This window comes from Tachypleus tridentatus, chromosome 8 (genome assembly GCF_004210375.1).
Source record: "Tachypleus tridentatus isolate NWPU-2018 chromosome 8, ASM421037v1, whole genome shotgun sequence".
Taxonomy (NCBI): domain Eukaryota; kingdom Metazoa; phylum Arthropoda; class Merostomata; order Xiphosura; family Limulidae; genus Tachypleus; species Tachypleus tridentatus.
Window position 1 is genome coordinate 7453489 of NC_134832.1, and position 26360 is coordinate 7479848.

General features: G+C 36.2%; 1 protein-coding gene across 12 annotated transcripts in view; it reads right to left on the reverse strand.

The window, feature by feature from the left end:
- LOC143258477 (sodium channel protein para-like) overlaps window positions 1-26360 on the reverse strand; it is a 207065-nt gene that overhangs the window by 38311 nt on the left and 142394 nt on the right. For all 12 annotated transcript variants that reach the window (XM_076517512.1, XM_076517510.1, XM_076517514.1 and 9 more), the window contains 3 exons: window positions 25923-26044; window positions 9656-9836; window positions 7852-8126 (listed from right to left, as the gene is read on the reverse strand). In XM_076517512.1, the coding sequence (XP_076373627.1) occupies window positions 7852-8126; window positions 9656-9836; window positions 25923-26044 (578 nt within the window). The remainder of the gene's footprint in view (window positions 1-7851; window positions 8127-9655; window positions 9837-25922; window positions 26045-26360) is intronic.

Below are 26360 nucleotides of genomic sequence, written 5' to 3' on the forward strand. Positions count from 1 at the left end.
GGATGTTTTCATCAATATGTCACCAGAGTAAAGCTTTTTAACTGATTTTGGAGAACCAGCAAGTCCCTCTAGTCCCTTCTGAATACAAAAGGGAGACAGTTGCCCTAAAGGTTTGTCTGAAAGAGAATGTAATACAAGAAAATGAGGTACAGGACTTACAGATTGAAGATTGCTGCTCAGAATCTTCAAGACATGGTTGTTTATCTATGGATTGTTTTTTCATTATTTTATTTAAGTTTTCATTGGGAGGATCCATAATAAAAAAAGAATGTTTCAGCACCCACTGACCCCACCCACTATGGAGCTCTACAAGAGGATGCACTACAATTTGACTCTAGGGAGGCCACTCACCTACAGGAATTCAAGGCCAAAGTGGTGTGTTAGAGCTGGACCCCCCAACCACCAGGATCCTCTCCTCTTCTTCACGGGTCACCATGCACAGCAAACACGTAGGTGGATGTTTAGATCCTTGAGGAGGTAAACTGAAAGAACAGAACTTTCTCTGGGAGGTCCCCTCACCACGTACAGGAATCGACACCAAGGGGCCTTATAAATGAAAGATCCTTTTGACAGAATGTAAATAAGAAGCATAATTCCTGGTAACAAGACATTCCATTACTTGCAGATGAAGTAGTGAAGGCTAAGCCTGACTGTGATTGGGGGTTGAAGAACATGCTCAGATGTACCAAACATTGAGCAGACATAAGGAAAGATTTGCAATGCTTAACTAACTAGTCAAGCTGAGCAGATCCCTACAGAAGAATGCAAATGCAGAAGAATGCCTCCTGAGAGGGTTTAACAAAAAGCCAAAGTTTTTTTCGTGAAGTGTGGATGGTCAGTATAACAGCTGACCCAACTACACACCCATTTGACCTACGTCACTCAGGTGTGACATGGTGGTATGGCCCAGCTGCTCAGCAGTCTGACAGGCTCGTCAGTTGTATCTCAGTGCTCCTACTGGTCACAAGCGTGTCTGCTCTTCGCTAATATTTTTTTCTTGCTTTTTATTTTGACTTTGTGTTTAATTTTGCTGTGAAAATGTCAAAAAGAGCTGCAGATACCCCTATGGGTAACAGTGAGAAACGAAAAAGGAAGCATCTGACGTTATCAATAATGCAAAAAGTGGAGTTATTGCAGAAGCTTGATAATGGTGTGTCTGTACAGCATCTTACTGAAGAATATGGTATCGGAACTACCACTGTATATTATTTAAAAAAACAGAAAGACAAGTTACTGAAGCTTTATAGTGACAGTGAAGACCATAATCTAATGAAAAATAGGAAAACACTGCATAGAGCAAAAAATGAAGATCTTGACCCTGTGTTGATGGAGTGGATTCGACAATAAAGAAGTGAATGTATGCCACTGACTGATTTGTTGATCACGAACCAAGCTAGAATATATCATGAAGAAATGAACACTGAAGGTGAGTGCCAATATTCAGAAAGTTGGCTGCAGAAATTTAAAAAGTGTAATGGTATAAAATATCTGAAATACTTTCTAGGATTTAGTGTCACTGATGAAAAGAAGATGATATCAAACCTCATAACTTATGCTAAAAGTTTATAGGACGAAAGTGTAAATAAGTTAGAGGAAGCTGACATCAAAGAAATGCTGAACGTTGAAAATGATGCACCTGTTGTGCATTCCATGAGTGATGAGGAATATGCTGAAATGGTGTTAAACACAGATAAACATGAGAATAGTAGTGATAATGATGACATTGTGAACACAGATGAAAAAATTCCCATAGACGATATGATGAAAATGTGTGATCAGTCAATTGTTGGCCTTGAACAACGTGCATTTATCAGTGAGCAAGTGATTATGGCAGTTTACTTAGTTAAAGATATATTGCTTATACAGAAACCTATGTTAATGAGACAGATGACACTTGAAAAAGTCTTTAAAAACGTCATCTGTCATAGTGCTACTTCATCACTTGAGAATCCTGTTCCTGGCCCACCATCAGATTTCTGGTTGCAACCTGATGACGACAATGACGATGGTGATACTGATGTACCTTCTTCTTGAAGATCCTCAAGCTAGATGTCATGCACCATAACTCCACGGATGTTGCAGGTAGCTGTACAGTATTTAGCTTTGTTTGCCAGGCATAATGGAACTTAACTGCAGGTATGTATTTAGCCTAGTTTGAACCTGTATAATTATGTCCTTGAGTATTTATGTTCTATATTTATTCCACTAAGTCATTTACTAGTTTATTAATACAGCATATAAAAAACTGTAATACTATTTATAGTCTTTATTTATCCCACTTTGTGTGAATAATCACATGTTTCTCTGCAGAAATATTAATGTATTTAATTACTCTTCGTTCGAAGCTGTGTACATTTGTTCTAAAATCCGAAAAATTCTGAATTCTGAAACACAACTGACCCCAAGGGTTTTGGAAAAGGGATTGTGGACCTGTAATTAAGCAAAAAGGTGGAAAAAATCAATAATTTCAATTCTAATAGAAGAGGAATGTATGTAGAGTGGCTAAGGTACATCAAACCATAAGTGTGAGGTCAATCCTAGTCCTGAACAGTAGCATCAGGAGGAACTCAACTGGCTTCTGAGAGAAAGTCCTCAACTATTCACTTCAGATATTAAATCCAGAAGGATAGAGGATCCACCATGTTAAGAACTTTATACAACATGTGTGCAAATTATCCAACACAACTTGGAACAACTAACACCATAAATGCACATTCAGATGACATCAGGAACATGGAAGGCCAGTTCCAGTCCAAAACTAATTAGCTTTGGGAATGTAACATCCAGTCCAGGGTAGGAGGGAGTTTCCAGCCCACTCATATATGAAAACATATGTTGGTTAGTCCAACTCCAACCCAAATCAATCACCCAGGAATTGAAATTCAGGTGGTTATAGGAGGGTGGTTTCCCAACCAGAGGGGTGAACTATAATATACACAGAAAGATCCAGTGCAGACCTGTGGCAGAAGATGTCACACCTTCTGCCAAGGAAAAAACACCACTGCCCTACTCTTTATTGAATGGAATTGTATGCACTCCATGGTCCACCACTCCCAAAACCAGAAGGGAAGGATGAAATGCATTGGCAGATCTGGAGGAACTCATTACTGGAGAAGTGTAATGGGGAACCATGAAACCCTGTACAGAAAAGCAGATTATTCCTGATCTCAATAATTAACTTAATGTTGGAGATGGGCAGCAATCTGTTTGCTTTACTCAAGTTAGTTCATGAGTGTATGGTCCAGTGTGAACAGAATTATGATGCAATATACCATGAGGATGAACCTACAAGTGGTCTTGTGTTCTGGAACACCCCATCTCAAAAGTGAGCATGATAGATCTTACAGATCACAAGGAATTTGAAAAGCACAATACCTGGAAAGGTAACACTCACCACAGTGTTGGATTCATAACATGTGAAGGAAGACCCTGAAAGAAATGAGTCACTTAAATGAAATAAAACACTTACCCACTCATAATTTTACCATTGCATGTAGAATGGTCTTAGGAAGAAGATGATAACTAGTGGAACAGGAAAGTACAGTACCATATAGGTAATGCAACACAAAATCATGAGTAGCCCCATGCTAACCTAGAACTTCCTACAGAGAATGATGGAAATTAGCAGTCAATGACCTTGTGAAGCAATGAATCTAATGAGAGGGTAACACTAAACAAATAGGTAAATACAGAAGAAAGGGTAGAATATACAAAAGGGATAAGAGGAAATGTACATAGGAAAAGAACCATCCACTCCTGGCTTAATGCCTCACTGTCAAAGCTGAAGGATGTGAAACTGGGTACCAAAAATGGAAAGTTTGTTATCCATATGCAACCATTTGATAGCAACTGAGTACATTTCCATCTGAATACCTGAAGATCAAGAGACAACTTCATGCATAGAAACTTGTCAGGACATGACAAACAACCCACAACAAGATTGAGGGTACCTGGAAAGTGACAAGGGAACAAATGGATTTGATGGTGGGGAGCCTAGGGAAAAAAAGATCCAGAAAAAAATAGAGACTGGTATTAAATGCCCACTAGTCTGGTGATGTAAGAGACAACCATCGATTTGTCAGAATGAATCATCTCTGACATACCAAAGATGCATGATGGAAAATAAACCATTACTTGATGAATAGCAAGGAGGTTCAAAAAATGATGTAAAGACCCAAATCTCCTGAGACCAAAGATCTGAGAACCTCAAGGGTATAGCAGGAAGCATCTGTGAAAACACAGAAAACTGAATGTGGAGGAGAAATAGGTACACTCACTGTAGTATTATCCCTGTATAACCACCAAAGGAAGTCAGAATAAAGGGAAGAAAAAAATGAAAACAAAGAATCCCAGATAAGATTCCACTAATCTTGTAGTATTCATGCAAAGAAAGCATGTGGACATAATCTAAAAAGCTTCCAGCAATGCTCAAGTCACCAAAAGAGACAAACCCTTTCCAGCAGAAAGAGAAGGTGTTGATCATGCCCCGAGAACTACAATAACTATAACTCACAGATGAGGAGGAGAAGGCTGTGCTCGACTAATATGTGAGTTAAAAACATCCCAGATGAACCAGATATGGAGAGAGGTTATAATTCACTTCACTTTGATAATTCACCCCAACTAAGCAGCTTTTATAAGAAGAAGGCAAGAGTGGGTGGATGAGACTCCACAAAAAAGGAGCAAGTCGTACATACAACGTGTCCAGGTTAATGTAGGACTCAGTCAAATGACCCAATCCCCAAACAGACAACAAATGGTGTCAACACCTGCCTGAAAGAAAAAGCCAGAAATTCATAAATCTGATTCTTGTAAATGAAACATAAAATACGATGTGAAGCCCTAGAAATAGGAAAGTGGAAATACATGTCAGTCACATCAAACCTTATCATCCAAAGCTATGGTAGAAATATCTATCTGAGATACAGGTAGTATTCCATAGTGAAGTGAGGCACAAATAGAATTTAATTCAGACTAGAGCAATTGATAACAGGGTACCACTCCCTGATTCCTTCAAGAATGGCAAAAAGTTGTGAATAAAATCCTGAATGAACAGAAAAAAGAATTCAATAGAACCCTTAAAGATAAGTTGCTGAACAGCTGCTGACAATTGTATGATATTTAGAAAAAAACTGGTAAAGATGAGAAAGGAGGAAGATAAGAAATGCAGGAGGAGAAAGTTGGGAAAAAACTGCAAATAAGAAACAATATAAAAGTGTGTGATCTGGAGGCTTTCAACTAAGATGCCAAAGTGTCTGGTGGTAACCAAACACCATAGATTGAAAAAAGAGAGAGTTGCCCAAAGATCCCTAAAAGATGAAAGGGAAATTGCAACTGTGGTAATAATGTGTTCCAATCCCAGCAAAACAGGAGCCAAGTGTGAAGAGATACAGCATAAAAAGACAAATTAAATAATGTTATGAGAAGGTATGTGGGGATTACACAGAAAAAAAGAAACTTGGAAAAACAAAATAACAGCCTCAGACAACAGGTGGACAGACAAATTCTAGAGAATTGGGGTAAGGGATAAATACAGTAGGTTAAACTTTGCCTGGATAAAACACACTGAAGCTAGCTAGGGCCTAAATCACAAAGTGAAGAAAAGAATACTAATGTTGATTATCCAAAAAAATGAAATTGCAGCATGATTAATAACAAGTGCATGAGCTGTTGTAGGATGTGGAAGGGAGGGGGGGCATAGAATACTCCGCAAACTTGACAACATAGATCGCAATATCATGCAAAGGGGGAGAATAAAAAACTACACACAGTAATAAAAACTAAAAAGCTGTATCTGAAAGGTGGTTTACCTACTGGTAAAAATACATATATGCTATGCCTCCTAAAAATAAAAGGAGCAAGAGGTTTAATATGAAATTAGGCTAATGTACAACGAGTATAGGTTAAGTAAAAGATATATTTGGAGAAAACAGTCAATCATGCACCAAATAAATTCATATACAATGGAACTATAAGTTTAAAGAAACAAAAAAGGAAAATACTTTTCAAATATGCACATGAACAATGTAGAAGTAAAATATTAATAAAAGGCAGTTAGGGGAAAAAAAAAATGCCATACTGTCATAAAGACAAAACCTATAAAACTACACTGGCTGATGTACAAGCACCCAAAATCACAGATAGACATGGAGAATATTTATTTACCTTTTATGGCTCTTCAGCATGAATGGGAATGTTACATATATATATATGTGAGCCTACTGCATTTTTCAGTATATACCACAGATAGATAAAACAGAACCAACCTGAAAACCAAATCCAAAATGGAAAACTGAGGCCCACTTGCTTCCACAGGTTCAGAATGAGACTGTACAACAAAGGAAGGTGGGAAGGCTGTCCAAAACCACATCATCTGATAAAAATACTAAGGCAGTAGCATAATTCTCCTTCAGAATGAAAGACCTCTTGACCTTTATGAAAGAAGCCACCTCCGAACAATAATTAAGATCTCATTTATAAATAATGCTGTCCCCACAACCATCATCACAGGTGAGTGACTGTTGGTGATGTTGGAAGTCATCAACGTCATGACAATAAATTGTGAATTCATAAAAAAACTGAGGAACAAAACAACTCATAATGAAAATTAAATTTGATACTGATGTGGAAAAAAAAATATACTTTGAAAGCAAAACGCAATGACAAAAATGCACTAAAGCAATAACCAGTACTAAGTGTTAACAACATAATGCCAAATTGATAGATGAAGACTCGGTTTAGTGGCATAGAGGGAGTTAACTACAATAAGAGGATGTGTTGTACTCCTATTATTGAGAGGGTTGTCACATGCTATTTTCCATTATTAAACCCAGTTGAACTGCATGTATACACATGAAATTAGGTGGGAGTTAAAAGCTAGTTGTGAGCAATATTTTTAGCACTAGAGAACAGATAAATTGAAAACAGCTGTAACTGTGAGAGAGGTAAGAAATAATTTCAGAAGCAGAAAGCCAATGTGGATCCCACAACATATTGAACAATGGCTATCCTGTCTTCCAAATACAATGAGCTTCCAGTAGCCACAGGTATCATGTTAGTAACATTGTCACAATTACAAGATGAAGTAGAAGTTACCATCACTAGAAAATTTGTAATAGGAGATTAGTGAAAACATTTTTCTCTGCCTGTACTGATGAAAGAAACCTGTTAAATTTTAGCAAAATTGAAGTTTTCTTAACAAATTTCATGTAATTAAATAAAAAGTTCAAAATCACATATGTTTGAGACAATGCCAAAGAAACAAATGAGGTTATTTTGAGCACAAATGCTTTGGTGTAATTAATGTGCAAGGAGGCTGTGTTGCTCTCCTATTGGTGAAGGGCTATTATAGCATGATGATATCATGCACTAGTACAATTCATGTTAACCACATGGTTTTTAGGTGGGAGTTAGTTCAAGACTAGTGGAATGAAAGTATCAAGAGAACATGTGTTAAGGATGAAACTATTTTGTGTGATGTGAGGAGTGAGATATCATTTTAGAATTGAACATCAGCTGTAGTTAATTCACAAAAGATTTAAATACGATAGGAAGATTAATAGCATTTACACATTACATCTTTATCAGTTTCCACAGATTTGGTCAATTCACAATTGTATCTTTGTATTTTTTTTTTTAATGAAATGCCATGATAAACTGATTTATCTTCAGTAATATCATATTTAATTGTATTAAGTTAATTATTTGTTTTACTTTTTTTATAAAAATATTTTAATGAATAGTGTTATACTCTTAGTAAACCTAGAAATGTGCCAAGGCTACATGAATAGATAAATTTTCTATACCATAGAACAGTAATAACTCCCATATAAGCAACATACAATAACATACCAGTGTGAGACTACTAATCATGATCAAGGTGACTACCAGTGTTTCAAAGTACTTATTCTCCACCAGATGAAAACATTTTGACCTAAGCTTGAACCAAAACTGCCAATAAGGAGAATCTTCTGAGCCTGCACACCAAGGGAAGCGTACATAACAATTATCAGGGCAACAATCCATAGGTTCTGCTGGTTCTTCTACTTCATCACCTCCAGTAGCTTCTGCATTTCCTGAGTCAACACCTTCAGCATCTGGATGTTCTTCTGTATGCTCAAGAATGTCTACCCAATCATAATATATATGTATATATATATATATACACACACACACACACACACATACATATACATATATATATACACACACACAACATCACAGCAAACAGCTTCTTCTACACAAATATATCTTATAATTTTCCTGCATAGATAGTTCAATGCACTCATTACTTATCAGCACATTATATATGAAAAAATTAAACATCTGCATAAACAGAGTTCTTATCATTAAGGAATTATCTTTAATCTTTTATACCTAAGCTAAAAAAGACAGTATTATGACAATTCAAGCTTCCTATGTAAAATGACTCTTATTTTTAGAAATTGCCAAAAAACAATTTTTGTAGGAATCCTACTTTTATAAAATTTATAGTTTTTACACATTAGGACTAAAAAAAACACAAAAAACAAGGACTTCAAAGCTTTACTGTGTATTATTCCAGTATAATTTTACCTCTAAACTTGCAGGCTATCTTTATTTCTACATGAGATATGATACTTAACACGTAGAGTAATGTAAGTATTTAAATATCTAGTTACCATTACAACAGTATAATTTTTTTAGAAAATAAAATACAGTTTAACTTGCTTTATCTTTATTCAAAATGTTGTACTATTACAATTGTACCACTTAACACAGATTATTTATTTTTAATTTAGTCTAATAAGATTTTGAAAGATATATTTGCACCATATACATGCATAAGTAACTTACATCTTCATACACATACAAGTACAGTTTGGTGTGTCTTTTTTTTTAAAGTACAAAGCTACAAAATTTGCTATTTGTGTGCTGGTCACTACATCTATCATAACCCAATTTTTGAATTCATAAGCACTTACCCACTGGAGAGCATACACATATTTGTATATACATATATTTCCTATGTATTCACAATGAAAAGAGGTTAATAATTATGCTTTTCTTTTTTTTTTTTTTGTAAAGCACTGATACAATTAAGTGAAGTTAACATCATAAAATAAGCTTTTCTGTCCATCCCAAAACAAATCAAGTAATACCTTTTGTAATAAGAGTCAGGCTGTTACTCAATGTAGCTCACAAATGTTTCATGTAAAAGAGTACAGTCAAATTTAGAACACTCTTAACTTACATATAAACTTTTGTTAAAAATGCTATTTGTCTGTACAAACTTGTATAACCTTACTAAAATATCATACAACATATACAATTAAATAAGCACAATATCAAGTGTGATTTAGCTTCTAATCACAAAAATGTATCCTACATTAATCATTAACACATCAGATGCAGGCATTATGTATAACAATCATGTTCAAGGTGCCTTGCTTTAAAGTATCTTACAAACATTTTGATTATATGAATGCTATATCTGGATCTCTGATTACATGTATCATGAAACTGTTATAAAACTAGAAGCAAATTTAGCATACATTCATATTTTCACCTTTGGTGAGTGTCAGAATATCTTCTTTCCTACTTTAAGAAAAATCAAAGTTTTCAGTACATTCTAAATGAAAAATGTCACAACCTTATAAATATATATATCACCAACCTTCTTTTCCTTCAAGATCTTCTTTACTAATATCTTTTTTTTCCTCTTGAAGAGAAAGATTGCTCAGTTCCTTCTGATAGTTAACTTTCTCTTTCCACTCTTTCATACTCCCATTTGACTTTACACTCAAGGCATCTTCCTCTTTTTGTGAATACATTGTTACACCAAGAAAATCTTTTTCCTTTGAAGGAAATGGAAATAAATACGATAATTAAAAGCTTTCTCTATGTGAATGCACCTTATGATTTTTAAGAAATACAAGAATATAAATAACTAGGAAATACTTTATTGATGAAACCATGCAAAGTCTGTATTGTTTGCTTTAACATACAGTCTTGAAATAGCTGATGTGCTTTTAGAATTTGAACATAGCACTTAGAAACTTAAATGAGTAGAAATATTGTAATATAAAAACAAGATTATGGCTAGGAATTTCTTCTTGTCATTTTACTACAAAGCTATACAACAGTCCACATGTGCCCTGTCCTGCAAGGGGAATCTAACCTAACACATATTTTGTGTTGTAAGTCCAGAAAGTTATTATTGACCTACTAGAGAGCACATGAATTTACTAATGTAAATATACATTAAACAAAATATTCTTTTCACAAGAAGACTAAAACTAAAACTAGTCTTTCATTTTAATACTATTACTTCTTTATTAACTGCATAAAAAAATGAGAATTTAAAATAATTTGTATATAATATAATAATACTGCTTATGGCCAGTTAACTCTCTCAATTCCCAGATCAAAGGGTACATGTGAGGATGTTTTAGTTATTTTCAAAATCTAACTAAACAACTTGGTTATCATTGTATGTCAATAATATTAGCATTACAAGGTAGTTTATAATATATATCAATATATTTTAATATGTGTTTGAATTTCTTATTGTGAAAGAAAATGTAAAAAAAGTCAAATGTTTATTTGTGTGTTGTATGGTATGTCTTCTTGCTCAGCTTATATTTCATCATACAAAGTATACAATGTTTGCTGTGTTTAACGAATTAGAAACTTCAGAAATGAACAAGTTACAATCTAAAATAAGAACCTCCCACCTTTTTGATTTGCAGATATATCAGTGTATTTTGCAAAGCTATAAGTGTAGTCCTACTTACTATTCCAATCTTTTAAAACCTCTTTTCTATACACATCTACTCTTAAACACCTGTTTATAATCAATAGAAAGAGCACATTCCATGCTATGTAAGCTTGACAGTTGTTTGTAAATGGCTTAAAGGAGCTACTTGTAATTTGACTAGAATGTCAATTAAGTCATTGTTTTGAACAGAAATGGGATTTTTTTTAACCCACATATAGCTTAGCTAGAAACCAACTGTTAAACGTTTCTTAAAATGAACATGTATTTCTAATAATACTTACTTCCTTTCACACTAAAAGCTGTTACTTAACTGCCAGTGTTTCCTTTCTTTGCCCACCTGTATCTTTCATTCCCCACTTAATTGCCCTTGGCAATATCTGTCGCATGACACTTTCCAGCCACATCAATGTGCCATATATTCTGGTACTGTAGATAAGTACTTCTTTTAGATAATGTTATCACATTTATGAGACTGTCTCAATCTGCAGTCTCTAACACCAACTCTTAGTGAGAGGCAAGTATTATTGGAAATACATTTTCAATTTAAGGAAATGTTAACTTCAAAAACATATTTACCTCCTCTTAAACTTGCAGCTAGGATTTCAAATTGATAAGGTGAAGAGGCTGGAGAAGGTGTCATCTATACAAAATATGTATCTGCACAAATCATGAGTGTGCCGATAGAAGTTTAGCACCCTAGCTGTGGAACCGCACTACATTCAGAACAGGTATATTCTTTGGCCATAATTTAATTCATGAACTGTGGGTGAAACTTTACATGATCTGTAACCACTATTGACCAGACCCAGCTAGTGTTCCACTGTTTAGAATTAGAATAATAAGTCCCTATATTTTATGTTGGTGGATATATGTATACACACACACACACACACACACACACACACAGATAGTTCTGAGTGGATCCCAACCTGCTGTTATAGTGATGCATTTCAAGCCACTTGAATCACAATGAGAAGGCAAGTAACACACAGTTGGACAAACCTTCTCCTCAACCTGAAAAAGTACAAATGGTAACACTGAAACCTCAAAATGACAGAATCCTGTATGTCTTATGAAACCTGAGGAAACATAATTTTTCCAATCTGGAATTTTGAACACCGATCATCTTCTAATCACGTGGGCAAGGTAAATTCCACTTGCCCCCTGTCTTTGTTAACTTCCAGAACATACTTATTTACTGACACATAGTTAGAATTCCTATTGGAGGAACTGCACGACATCCAGTACAGGTATGCCCTTCACCTGGAACGTAATTCCTGTATCATGAGTGAAATAGGACATGGATAATCTTTGTTAAGGGCAGTTGCAATCAAACAGCTAAGGTTCCACAACTCAGGAATGGAATTAAGAAGTCTTGGTCCCTATATTTCATGTTGGTGGCTAGGGCAATTGGACTGCAGTGTTACATACATATATATATATTCTTTTGATAAAATCCCACCCTGTAGTTATAGAGAAATGTGTTTTAAACCACCAGAATCACAAAAACAAATTAAGCAACATTAAAGTAGACAAACCTGAAGAAGTCCAAAAAGCAACACCACAAGTTTGGAATGTGGTATTGTATATGCCTTGCTGAACCAATGGACCACAACTTATCCAGTCTGGAATTATAAATATTCATTCTCACTACCCAGCTGAGTGGGCAAGAAGCATTGCAATCATCCTCAGAATTATGGAAATAACACAGAGCACCATGCTCCACAAAGGACCTAAGATGGGACCACTCTGCATTCAGAATTATAAGAAGATAGTAGACCTCCTTCCATGAGTAATATATTAACAACTGGTATTGCTCAAAAAGAAAGGTCATGCACACCCCAACTGCATAGTTTAGCATCAAATCTGAACTAGTATTATGAGTAGGTCTCTATGGAAAAAACACCCTGCTACTATAGCAGCATGTCTACAGATTTACAATGCTAAAATCAGGGGTTTGGTTCCCCTCAGTGGGCTCAGCTGATAGCCTAATGTGGCTTTGCTATAGGAAAAACTCACTCTATGGAAAAGTCCCTGTCCCAGCCCCCAGTGACTAAAATTAAAAACTGGGTGTAGTAAATACTCCCTAACTCCACCAGTAGAACTGGAAGGAGAAGGAGGGTAATCCATGATCTGGAGCTCTGAGAAACAGTGCCACAGTCCAAAAGGTTAACCAAATTTCCTAAATCTGGAAAAGAAACTGACCGTGATATATTCAGTCTGATGATCAGCAGGGATGGCACGATATTCTTTAGCTTTACTCATGATAGTCCATGAAAGGCAGTGTATTAGAATATGGTATTATTATCTGATGAGTGCCTAAATGGTTTTATGGAACACCTCATTTCTACAGAACCTGTTGCAACCAGTATAAAGTGTAATTAAAATTAGTACTATTACAGAATTGGATTGATAAAAGCACACCTGTCTGAACAACACTTACCACAGAGTGAGATCCAATAAAAAAGATGTAAAGGACCCTGGGGAAGAAAGAGACAAGAGGACAAAAATACTCTTTGCTCCATATAATCTAGCACATTGTTAAAATATTCAAAGGAGGTAGTTGTAAAATGTCAAAAGAAGAAACAGCCACATCATGTAAATAATAGGAGGGAAAGTATTTGACAGAAGGCCACATACCAGTCTGTATAATATATTCTAGCAGATATTTGAAATGAACAGTGAAATACATAGAAAAGTGAAGAATCAGACAATATATGACTTGCAGAAAAGAAAGTCCCCCACCAGAAAAGAAAGTCCAGAAACTTAGGAAGAAAAGACTGTATCAGGAGATAGCAGGACCAAAGCATAATGAGAAAGAGATTTGAGCACATGTAGCTCAAACAACTACAACCTATGACATTCACATGTTAGCAGTATAATAAAAGTGCCCATTAAGTGATACATGGTACATGAAGCTAAAGGCTCAAAATGATGTTGAGACAAAGCATGTAATACAACCATTATATCCCAGTTCAGTACAGGAAAAGGCTGTTTGGAAAGAAGGACTAAATGAGTGGAGAAGGCTGGATAACCCTGAAGAGTAAAAATCTTGCCAGTGTTGAAAAATAACAAGAGGTAGTTAATAAAGCTACCTTACGTAAATAAACAGGGTACAAAGATAGACCCAAGTCAAAATATTATACATGGTGAACACATTTTGGTAAAGTAGATTCAAATTCCTTGCAATGCACACTTAAGACAATGAGCTTGGGAAAGTCTGGGTGTCCAATGGTGGATCAAGGTTGCCTCAACAGAGACAAAGGTGGACCCTTTCAAAGATACTGTAGAAAAAGAAACCATGGATAGGTCAACCAATCATGGGCTACCAACAGCTCTCAAGTAAAGAATTAAATCATAGCCAGTACTCTGAATAATATACAAATTGGAAGAAAGGTACAGAGGTGCAATACCATCCAATCTGGATTGAATGTATCTATTACTAAAGACTAAGGATGAGGTACTGGAACCTAAATCGCCTTTAATTGAGTTTCAAAGAGTTAAAAACACATCAATCATTGAACACTTGAACTGAGGGCAAGTTCATCAGAAAACCATACAATGGAGAATTTGTTTGTTTGGGAGAAATTGAATGAACTGAAACAGGTCTGGAGAACATGTGCCTCCATAACAGGAGATTCAAGAGACCAATGAGGGATTGATGGAAAGAATCATGACAATATTCCCCTGTAATAGATTGAGACTTTGAACCATAGCCTGTTGGACAGTAAGAAGTTTTAAATTATTGATGTTGATGGAAGATTCATTTTTTATCCATATACTCTGTAATTCCTGAAGTTTAATATATACACCCCTTCCCTGAAGTGAGTCATCTGTAAAGAGATGAAACTCAGGATAAAAGGGTGGTACACGTAGAATGATGGTAGTGTTAAACTGATCCAACCATCACTCAAAAACTAAAATGTAGCTCCTGATGAAGGAGTCTGGACTGGATGATCCAGTGGATTGGAATTCCTGATCTAATTAGTCATATAGCAACCACTGAAGGGACCATGTGTTTGTCCTGAAGGAATCACAGATTAGAGGGATGCTAACATCACCAAAAGAGATAAAATCATCCATATAAGTAAGAACGCAACTGCATGTTCCATAGCCTGGAGCTGCATGGGAGTTGGGTGATACAAATGTAAAACATGTTGAAAAATTTGTATGACCTTGCAGAAAACATATTGATGCAGAAGCTAAACTCAACAGTATGAATTAAACCTTAAATGGACTCACTAGAAATGCATCAGCAATACTGAACTTGTTCATCCACAGACCAGATGAAAGAAGCTAATATAGGTTAAGAAGTGAACTCCTTATGAACCTAGGAAGAACAAAGAATTGATTGAGGCATGAAAGACAGACAATCATTTGCCAATATTCCATTGTCTTGGTCACAAAATAATAATGGGAATAAAATCCCACAAGAATGGGATTAACTCTCTCTACAACACCTGTGACAAATAACTTTGAATGAACTTCCACATTCCAATGACTATTGGGGTGGAAATACCATAAGTTGGAAGGATAATCAAAGTTGAAAAATGAATGGAAAGACCAACCCCAATGCTAGAATCTGAAGTACTCATGGATCTGTAATGAATATCATGTGTTCATCAAATGGTGCAACTTCATTCTTACAGACCCCACCCATTGTGAGTAGGCACCAGCACTGTTGGTGACAGCCTGAGAGGAGGAGCATTGAAACTGAGGATGTAATCCCTTCAGAGTATTCATACAGTGAGAAACAGAAACCAGGGATTGGGACACTTGAGGTGTAGTCACACCACAACTAGCAGGAGCAAAAAAAAATGTAGAAGCAAACAACAAAGTAAAAGCAAATGGGTGCCATCAGTTCACAATCACAAAGTGTCTGGGATATCAACAAAAATCAAGGGATGAAAAGCAGGACCTTAGGTAATTCACAAGGACTAAATCAGTTAAAATAACTCAATGCAATCAACAAGGTATCTCAAGAAAATAAATCCCAAAACATACTAGCCAGGAAACCAGAATAAAATCAACAATAATGACCAATATATTTGTTGTCAATTTAGGTGAGGACCCTTGATGGGCATCCAACAAAACTTTGAAGAGAAGAAAAAATATTTCAGAGCAAGAATGAGAGTCAAACAAATACAAGAAATTGTGAACTGTTAAAAGTGATCACAAGGTCCAGTATGGAGCCCCATATGTCTAAAAATATATCTAGTCTGTGGAATCAAAATATAGATCCACCTAGTAGCAGTAATCCAAAGCATGTGAACAAGATATACAAAAGTACAAGGTATATAGTTTTCCTGTTGTAAAATAAAGCAGTAAATATTACAGCATGCACTAGCAACATCAGGTGAAAGAGGAAAAACTGAGAAGTCCCCTCAACCTTTTCATCATCCAAGATGCAATACACTCTTACAAACACAAGAAAGTAAATGAAGAAAAGGAGCAGAAGGTGGTTATCCAGATTGGCTTTGTGAAAAGACAACTTGGTAAAAAAGACAGCAAAAAACTGAGTCCAGCTCTATGATGTTACATGATCCAAGGCAAGAGAGATGGCAAAGAACTCAACTGTAAAGTGGGGTCTATGCACAACCACTGAGCCATGACAAAAGATGGCAGAATCCACAGAGGTATCTGACTTTGAATCATCTGTATAAATAGCTAAGAAGGAATGGTTCAAGAAATATTCAGCAATGAGAAGGCAGTACATCCAGTCTGGAGTATCTGCTTTCTTCAAGTAATGGTATCATACAATTAAAGAATGGGTTGAACACTAAACTGAAAAATATTGTTCAATACCAAACCCAAGTCGGTCATTTGTGTTCCAATACGGAAATCTAAAGATGAAATAATGTATTGTATTTTACTGAATAGAACAGCCCATTGATGATGTAAAACACAATCCTAAGTGGGGTGCTCTGGCAAGGAATGCAGTTTAGTAGCATACTAAAGTGGATCATGGAACCCAGTGTACAAACTCTATACCAGTAAAGTGTGGAATGCCCCTATACACAGCCAGAGCCCCTAATTGTCAACAAGATCCAGCATTCTAAGAGCATAAGGCCTGGGTGAACTATAGAACAAAGACCCGAATTGAGTGTTGATCTTATGAAGGCATGATAAATCTGTAACATAATATATTTATCAGCTCCCCAAGAGGTAGATGAAGAGGATGTTCAGTGCTCAGGTACACCTTACGTGAAACTGCTTGATGTATGGAATAAAAGTATAAAAGTCAGGTTGCAATAAAAAATAAGACCCATTTCTGGCACCACAGAGAAAGATGTCACCAAGTCAATCTGGATGCAATCTCTGCTGGCAGCAAAAGTGCATGCAAACAATTTTTGAGGAATAAAAAAAACTAAAAACTATGTGCACTTGTCCAGTGCACAAGATGACTGAAGGCAGTCTTAAGCAGCTGACACAAAATGTGAAAGTTATCAACATATAGACAGTCTGCAACAGTCAAAGGAACCTGATGAATAATATCATTGACCATAATACTGAAAATTGTGACTTTCAAGGCCCAGTCATGAGAGACTCCAAGTTCCTGTGGGAATGAACAAGTGTAGAGCCCACATGGAGATGGAATCACCTGTTGAATAAAATATTCTGAATAAAAATGGGCAAATGACCACATAACCAGTAGGAGTGGAGGTCGTGTAAAATTCTGTACCTTCACATCATGTTATAATCCTTCTCAAAATCAAAGGTCATAAGAAAGATTTCCCTGATTGATGTTTCAAGTCAAATCAGGTAATCCATGGTATAGTGCTGAAGTTGGAACTCAAACTGGGTGGGTGAGAGGAGGTTGTTTGACCATCCTCTCCAAGACTTTATGGAGATCAATAGTTTGTTGGTATCTTAGGATCCTTCCTAGAGTTAAAAAAAAAGAGTAGAATAATAGCCTGGCATTGAGCATCAGCAAAGATATCTTCCTGCCAAATCTGGTTGAAAACAGCCAGAAAGATAAAAAGAGAAGCAGAAGATAAATGGTGCATGATCTCATAATGAAAATTGTTGGGTCCAACTGAAGTACTTCCAGACCAATGAAAAAAATTCTACAGTTCCATTATGGTGAATGGGTAATTGTAGTCAGAGAGACCCATCTCAAAAGAAATGTGGTTTTCTCTTAGCCCATGTTTTGATAGCCTTAAAACTGAGAAGGCAGAAGAACTAGAAAGTTTAGAAAACCTCTCTCCAAGGGTGTTAGAAATGACAATTTCCTGGCCATTAAAGAGCCAGACTGATAGAAGTTGGGGGTGTACAACCCATCACCTTCTGAATTTGGAAATGGTTGAACTAGAAATGTTGTAGGTGAACTTAATCCCAGATTCCTTCTGGTCCGTGAATAAAAAAATGCAGTTAGGAAGAGAGGGATACCATCGGAAATTCTCTCAGGCTTGTTCTTGAGCTTTCCAAGCCTCCTGGCAGACCAGACTCTACCATGGATGAGCATGCTGTGGAAAATGTGTCAAGATCAAAGGAACAGAATAAGCAGCTGCCTGGATTATACAGTCATTTACTGCTCTCATACAGTTATCAATAGATGGTAAACAGAGAATGACAGAATCAAGTTCCATTACAGTGGTGAATTAGAATCAGTTTGTCTGGTCCAACTTCCACCGTGGTACGTATATTAGGTGACATCAACCATAGCTAGCTTCCTGCAAGATGATAGGAAAATTATCACTGCCACATGTGTCACAACCTCTCCATACTCTAATAAAAATGAATAGGGTGAGGGTGAACAGATAGAGATACCTATGGCAGTAAAAGACTGACTGGATGCATTAAAGTAAGTAAAAGATCCATCACTGACTAGAGAGAGGTAATGATCTGAGAACATGTGCTCCTCAGAATGACCCCCTTCCATCAATACTGGTAACGTCCATTGAAATCACCTAAGAGAAGAATGGGAGATGGCAACTGATCTAAAAGAACATCTTGGTTTGACTAATTGCAAGTCTCTCCTGAAAACAGGTAGATGGAACAAATAGTTATGGTACAACCCAAAAAAAGGACGAACAGCCATAGCATCAAGTGGAGTGACTAGTGACAGAGATGTGAAAAACACATGCTGGGCAAACAGCAATGACACATCACCATGGCTTCAACTGTCACAAAACCTGTCTTTCCTATAGAGGGAAAACTGATGGCATCAGAAGGAGAAAGTGTTTCTGCTAAGAGAAACAGGGTGGAAGGTATGAATCAGTCAGAGCCTTAATGCTGCCCAAGTTTGAACCTGAGCATCAACAGTTTTACTGTTCCAGTATGGTCATTATTATTTAGTAACAGATGAATGCCTTCATGGGCTCTGCCTGAGGTTGAACTCTGTCAGAAAATGGTGAGTTTAGTGACTGTGGGTGCAAATGTGTAACAGTTTTTCACCTTAGGGATGATGCAGAGGGACTTGAGCTGCTACCAGAAACAAAGGTAGGGAAAGAGCCAGGCACTTACATGGGCCTGCCAACTCCCCTTTTCACAGAAGGCAACCAATTCTGAAGATAAAAAAAACTCTTCTGGAAGATGGAAAGGTCAGTCTGCAAACCCATTAATGTTGTAGATTAGAGGGTGGCAGCATGTCATTGTTGGCATGAAAGACAAAACTCTCTGTGCCTCAGAATAGGACACCTTGATAGGAGTCTTAAAGTGCTGTACCTCTTTTCTTAATCTACTTGGGACACGAATGGAAATATAAAGGATGGGAGCTATAACAGTTGATACAGTAAGACTCTTGGTGTACCTCACAATCTTTTTTCACCAAACAACCATGGCAAGAGGCCTTAGACTGACCAGATGATTGGCATTAAAAACATGAAAGAGGATTAAAGAGAAAGGGCCAATTTATCTAACAATGTAAGCAACTTACCTTCACAGACATAGGGGGACATGGAGATGTGAATGTCAAAATGAAAAGGCAGGTAGACCAAAGTACCCCATCTTTGCAAGTTGAGACAAAGTGCAAGGGTAAAACTCCTTGACTGGAGAGATCAGAGAAAATCTCTGATGTGAGGATGTTAAGAAGATCCCTCTCAGCAATAATTCTTCTGAGGTGTGTTCAGAGTAGTAACCTGAATAGACAAATCCTCAAAGGTTTTGGGCTTCAAGAGGAGTTTGGTATGTTTTGGTTTCAACCAGAATGTCTCTGGAATCTTAATTTTTTGACAAAAATGAGAAAGTCAGTGAGCCCTTTCAATTCCTTATGAATAAAAATGGTGGTGTCTGCCCAAAGAATTTTTCAGCTAGTAAGGGTAAAATGAGGAATCACAGTAGATTATCAATTGTAGCTTAGGACTGAGTATTAAAGCATTCCAAATGTAGTTGCATATGAATCAAGAGTTGTTTAACCTTCACAATGAGTGGGTGAGAGATCCAAAAGCCATGAGAAAGAGAAAAGTTCAGTGTCAACGGACTCCACCCATCATGGAACCCTATGAGGGGATAACTACAGAGCTGAAAGCAAAAGGCCCGGTAGCAATGCCAGTGTTTTTATGGACACTAAATCCAAACACCAGCAGACACAAGATCTGCAACACCTCTGAGAACATCCAGTATTGGTACTCAGTTGACTCTAACCCATGAGAACCAGCCAACTGACCCTGAAGGGAGCACCTAAGGCCATTTATCTCCAGGAATTCAAAGCCAAAGTGGTATGTTAGGGTTGGACCCCTCAACCACCACAATCCTCTCCTCCTCTTCATGGGTTGCCATACACAGTGAACAACTGTGTGAGCATGAAATCCAAGAGGAGGTAAACTTAAAAGCAGAACCTTCTCTAGGAGGTCCCATCACCATATATGGGCATCCATATATTGACACAGATGGAGAGTCCCACATGTCCAAAAATTACCAATGGCATTTAAATGGGGTATTAAAGACCAGAGAAGGTGAGACCAATACTTATATCAGCAAAGTGAAGGATGACAAATAACTGTGTCAACAGACTGCAAGTATGTTTTTGGAAAAAAATCATTTCCCAATCTTGTAAAAAATATTTAAGATTTCACACTTTGACCACATCAAGTCTTTGTCCAGTGAATAGTAAAAATGTCTAAATTATTAAAAGCAACATCTACAATGATATGCAGATGTATATTCAACACATGAAACATGCTTTATGGTCCAAACAGGGATTATAATTTCTTTGTGAGATTCTACTTTGAGATTTAAGTAAAGATGCTAAAGAAAAAGGCTTAAAGCTTCTTATGTAATAATATTTCATTTTTTCCCAACAATCAAATTTTTTTCCATCACAAACTGAACCGTATTTATGCGGTCTTGGTTTGAAGTTAATATTTTTACTCCAGTACAAATGAATCTTAATACATTTTTTTTTTTCTTTCTGATGTTTCATCAACATGACTTACCAAGAAATGGAAAAATTGACATTTTTCTAATATTAAAAACATTCATTAACTTTACAGTTACTATATCAAAATGTATTTTGTACTTTGAAAACATTACAGGTAAATTATGTAAAACTTTAAACTGTCAAATATTAACAATTTAAAATTTACTTCATGCAACGTGGTTAATGTGCTGGATCTTGGATCCAAGGTTTTTAGGTTCACAACCAGCTACCATGAAATAAATATCCCACTTCTTATTTTGAGGCTATGGATACATTATAAGTGTAATAATCAAAACCCACTATTCAATTACAGTAGCCCATCAACTGGTGGTAGATGGTATTGACTAGTCATCTTCTATCTAATCTATCACTTGCAATTTAAGGATAGGTGACATATACAGCTCTCAAATTGTTTTAAGTAAAATTCAACAAACAACAGCAATTTAATTCAACAGGGTTTGCATACAAGGATGGTAAAATGTTATACTTTATTACTCATAGCAGAAACAGTAAAGTCACTTGATAAACCTGAATATGTACACACACACACACTATTATTTATAAAAATTAATCTTACAAACTGCATAAAAGATTCTGTTGAAGCTTTCTCACTATTTGTTATTGACTGAATATCTTACTTCTCTTTTACTAGAAAAATACTAACACAGATAAATGAGAACTATCATAAAAATTCACTAAATAACCTACCCTGTCAAAATGGACATTGCAGAGGTATAATATTTGTTTTGATATATGAAAGTCTCCATGAAATCTTAAACTTTTATTGGCAAGTTAATTCATCCATATCATTACAGAAAAACTTGAATATAAAATAGTTCAGTTTGCATTCAACAAATGACAATATACTAGAGCAGTGGTTCTTAACCTTGTTGGAGGTACTGAACCCTGGGAGTTTCATACTTGCATTCACTAAACTCTTTGTAATTGGAAAAATAAAATTTGATTTTTTTCAAATTCAAAACATTAGTAGATAGTTAGTTGCACACAATATCACTGTGTTCAAAGAACAAAACCAACAAAACGTGAATTTCACACAAAAACAAAAACATAACTCAATGAATATTTACTGCAAATCAATGTGACCTTTGATGATGTTGCCAAGGTGAAGCCATGCATTTCTGAACCTGTCTCTGAAAGGCAAGTGCCACTCTCATGTCATTTTCACAACAAAGTCTATTCCTTTTCTTCATTTTTATGTCTACCATCATCGAAAAGGATTGCTCGCAAAGATACGTTGTAACAAACGGTATGAGTATCTCAAGGGCTTTCTTAGCAATAAGAGGGTACACTACGATTTGGTGACACCAAAACGTTGATAGCGTTGTTGTTCTGAAAAGCTGCTGTTGAACCTGGCTCTGCTGAAGTTCAATGATTTCATCGAGGTATTCATCATTGACATCTGCTGTCGCAACACTAAACGCGAATGGCTGTCTCACCCATGCTGGATATGACTCTCTGGTGGGGAAGTACCCGTCGAGAGACTTTGCAAGCTCATCTAAGTGCATAGCAATTGATTGCTTCAGTTCCCCGGGTACAGAAATGTCTCCGATTTCAGACACATCTTCAATCTTACTTACACAGTCGTCCAGCAGGGGAAAGTTTGCGAAGTTATCATTCTCTGTTCGTCGTTTCCATAAGGGTAGCTTTTTGAAAAGCCTTCAGGTTTTCTTCCGCTTCGATGATGTTGACTCCACCGCCCTGCATCTGTTGATTGAGATATTTGAGAGCATTGAAGATATCGGCCATGTACACCAAAATGAGAATGAACTCAGATTTTTCAAAGCAATCTGCATGACAATGTTGGTGCTCTCGCAAAGACAGGGCTAATTCCACACGCATGGCAAAAACAAGATTCAGCACCCTTCCCTGGAATAACCACGAAACGTTAGAATGGTACAGAAGTACCTCGAATTCAGAGCCCATTTCATTACACAGCTCTTTGAAGATGTGGTGCTTCAGGGCACTATTTTGCACAAAGTTCACACATTCCACTACAAATTTTTGCCAGTTTTGAAGGCAAGGTTTTTGTTGCCAACACATTCCTTTGCAGAACACAGTGCATTACAATGATGTGTGGTACATCAGCTTTTACCAGCGCACCAAGATTAGTTTCATCCCAGCATGACTAAAGCTCCGTCCAAACAAACTGCAGAAACCATATCTCACAAAAGATTGTTGTCTCTGAAGAAGTTATCCACAAGTTTCTTCACGTCAGCTGCCTTAGTTGTTGTTGTAAGAGGCTTACAAAATAAAAAAAATCTTCTTTTATCTCGTCATTCTTCACATAGCGCACAAATACAACAAGCTGGCTTAGATTGGAAATGTCGGTGGTCTCGTCGAGTTGAAGGCTGAATTTTGCTAGGCTTGAAATCAAATCTGCAACTACTTGAGCCAAGATGTCATTCCTCATGTTATCTATTCTGGTGCTGATGGTGTCATTTGAAAGAGGAATTTGGGATAACTTATTTTCAGCAGCTTTTCCCAGCATGATATTCTCCATCTTCAATGCAGCTGGTTTTATGAGTGCTTCACTAATGGTGTGTGGTTTGCCCTGCTTTGCAATCAAGTACGCAACTTTGTACGATGCTGTGAGAAATGGTTTGTCGATGGGTACAAAGCCAAACACAGGCAAGGTAGCCTTTTCATCGAACCTGGCTCTTTTTACCTTGAATTCAGCAAGAGTTGTGTTCTTGTATTCCCTATTCCCCATCTCCATGCAGATTTAGGGAGTGTTCTCTTAGTTTTGCTGGTGCTAGACAAGAATTGTTCAACTTGGCATTGCAAATCATGCATTGAGGAAGTTGACTCTCATCATGTTTTGTTATACAAGTGAATCCATATTGTACGTATTCATCTGACTACTTTCTGTTTTTGCTCGACATAATTAGTATGAAGGAATTAAAAGGTTAGGAAAACAATCACAAATGATGAACAATTACTATAGTCACAAGTCGACTGCTAAGTACATGAAGTTCCCTGCAGCACAGATATTAAGGCCAAGTAATGTGACGTGATCAGCCACAGCCAATGATGGCCAAGTGGAGCATGACGTCACAAATCATATGAGTGGGATGAAGGGAACGAACACACACACAGTGTGTCAAGAAAACCAACTTATAGAGAAATATATATGCAAAAATGGCTCGTTTGGGTTGAGAAAATATTTTACGTAGAAGAGCGAACAACGTTTCAACCTTCTTTGGTCATCATCAGGTTCACAAAGAAAGAAAGAGGTAACTAACCAGAAGCTGACCACATGTTTGGAAGGGGTTGTGTAACTGAGTGTCGGAATATAGAGGGCGGTGTTAGATGTTTGAATATATAATTTTATTTATTTTATTATATTAATATAGGTATAAAGGTGTTCCTTTATATTGGTTTATTTTGGGTTTAAGTTGTTGTATAAGTAAGGCTTCTTTAATTTTGCGTTTGTTTATGTTTGTTTCTTTATTTAGTATTTGAGTGTTTTCTATGGTTATGTTGTGTTTATTTGACTTGCAGTGTTCGAAAACGTGTGAAGGTGACTTTATGTTCTTTGAATCTGGTTTCCATTTTTCTACTTGTTTCTCCAATATAGAAGTCGTGGCAGTTATCACATTGTATTTCATAAATAATGTTGGTGTGGTGTTTCTCAGTGTAGTTTTTACATAGTATAGACCTCAGTTTTGTGCCTGGTTTTTGAATAAATTTGGTATTAACTGGAATGTTATATTTTGTTACTAGTTTTTGCCAAATGTTGGTTATTTGTCTGCTGATGTCAGGAATATATGGTATACAGCAGTATATGGTTTCGTGATTTTTTGATTCGTGAGATATATTTACTTTAGTTGGTTGATTTTGCTTTCTGTCTAAGTTTGTGCGTATAATGTTTTCTACGGTTTGTGGGGGAAACTTATTGATGTTAATGAAGTATTGTTTTATTTTGTCTAATTCATCGTTAATTTTATCTGGTGACCATAGTCAGCTTCCGGTCAGTTACCTCTCAAAGAACATAAAAAGTCACCTTCACACGTTTTCGAACACTGCAAGCCAAATAAACACAACATAACCATAGAAAACACTCAAATACTAAATAAAGAAACAAACATAAATGCAGTATTAAAGAAGCCTTACTTATACAACAACTTAAACCCAAAATAAACCAATATAAAGGAATGCCTTTATACCTATATTAAATATAATAAAATAAAATTATATATTCAAACATCTAACACCGCCCTCTACATTCCAACACTCAGTTACACAACTCCTTCCAAACATGTGGTCAGCTTCCGGTCAGTTACCTCTTTCTTTCTTTGTGAACCTGACGATGACCGAAGAAGGTCGAAACGTTGTTCACTCTTCTACATAAAATATTTTCTCAACCCAAACGAGCCGTTTTTGCATATACACACACAGTGTGTGTGTGTTGATCTCCACCAAACCCCTGAGACTGACTCACCGAACCCCTGGGGTTCGATTGAACCCAGGTTAAGAACCACTGTACTAGAGGCTATTCTGAAATAATTGCAACTAGAATAATTAAAGAAAAAAATTATTTTAATCATTGTGATATCCATGTATTGTATATTTATTACTGTTTAACATATACAACTTTGAAGATAAGATAATTTCCGTATGAAACATATTCTACGTATGAGTACTCCCACTTACTAGAGATCCAGAACTTCTTGTTTTCAGAACATTAACAAGGTGAAAAGTAGTGTGTTAAAAATAAATCATTAAAGGTCTAGAAAACAAATATAAAGAAGTTATTAATGTTAAATTTGAAATATTACTAACTTTCTTTTTGTTGTCAATCTCCTTGTCAGAATATTTAACTTTTGATTCATTGATTGTTGGTGTGTGGACTGAATTCATCACTGGCTTATTGTTAAGTTTTAGTGTCACAGGTTTGCCATCCCCTGAAAATAAAAGTTTTCATTTAAACATAATATTATTTTTTAAAGTTGAAAATATTATTGATACCAAACTACTGAATCAATGTTTACAATGTCATTTTTTTGTCTTTGTTCATTTATGATATTATATTCCCTGGTGGCTCAGCAGCAAACTAGAAGAATTGTAATGCTAAAATACTAGGTTTAATTCAAGAAGGAAACAGCTCAAATAGCTCAGCATAGTTATACTTTAAAAACAACAACAAAGAAACCAACAATTTATAATACTGCACTCTTCTAGTCACTGTTTTATACAAAATTTGCTTCAATGATTAACCCT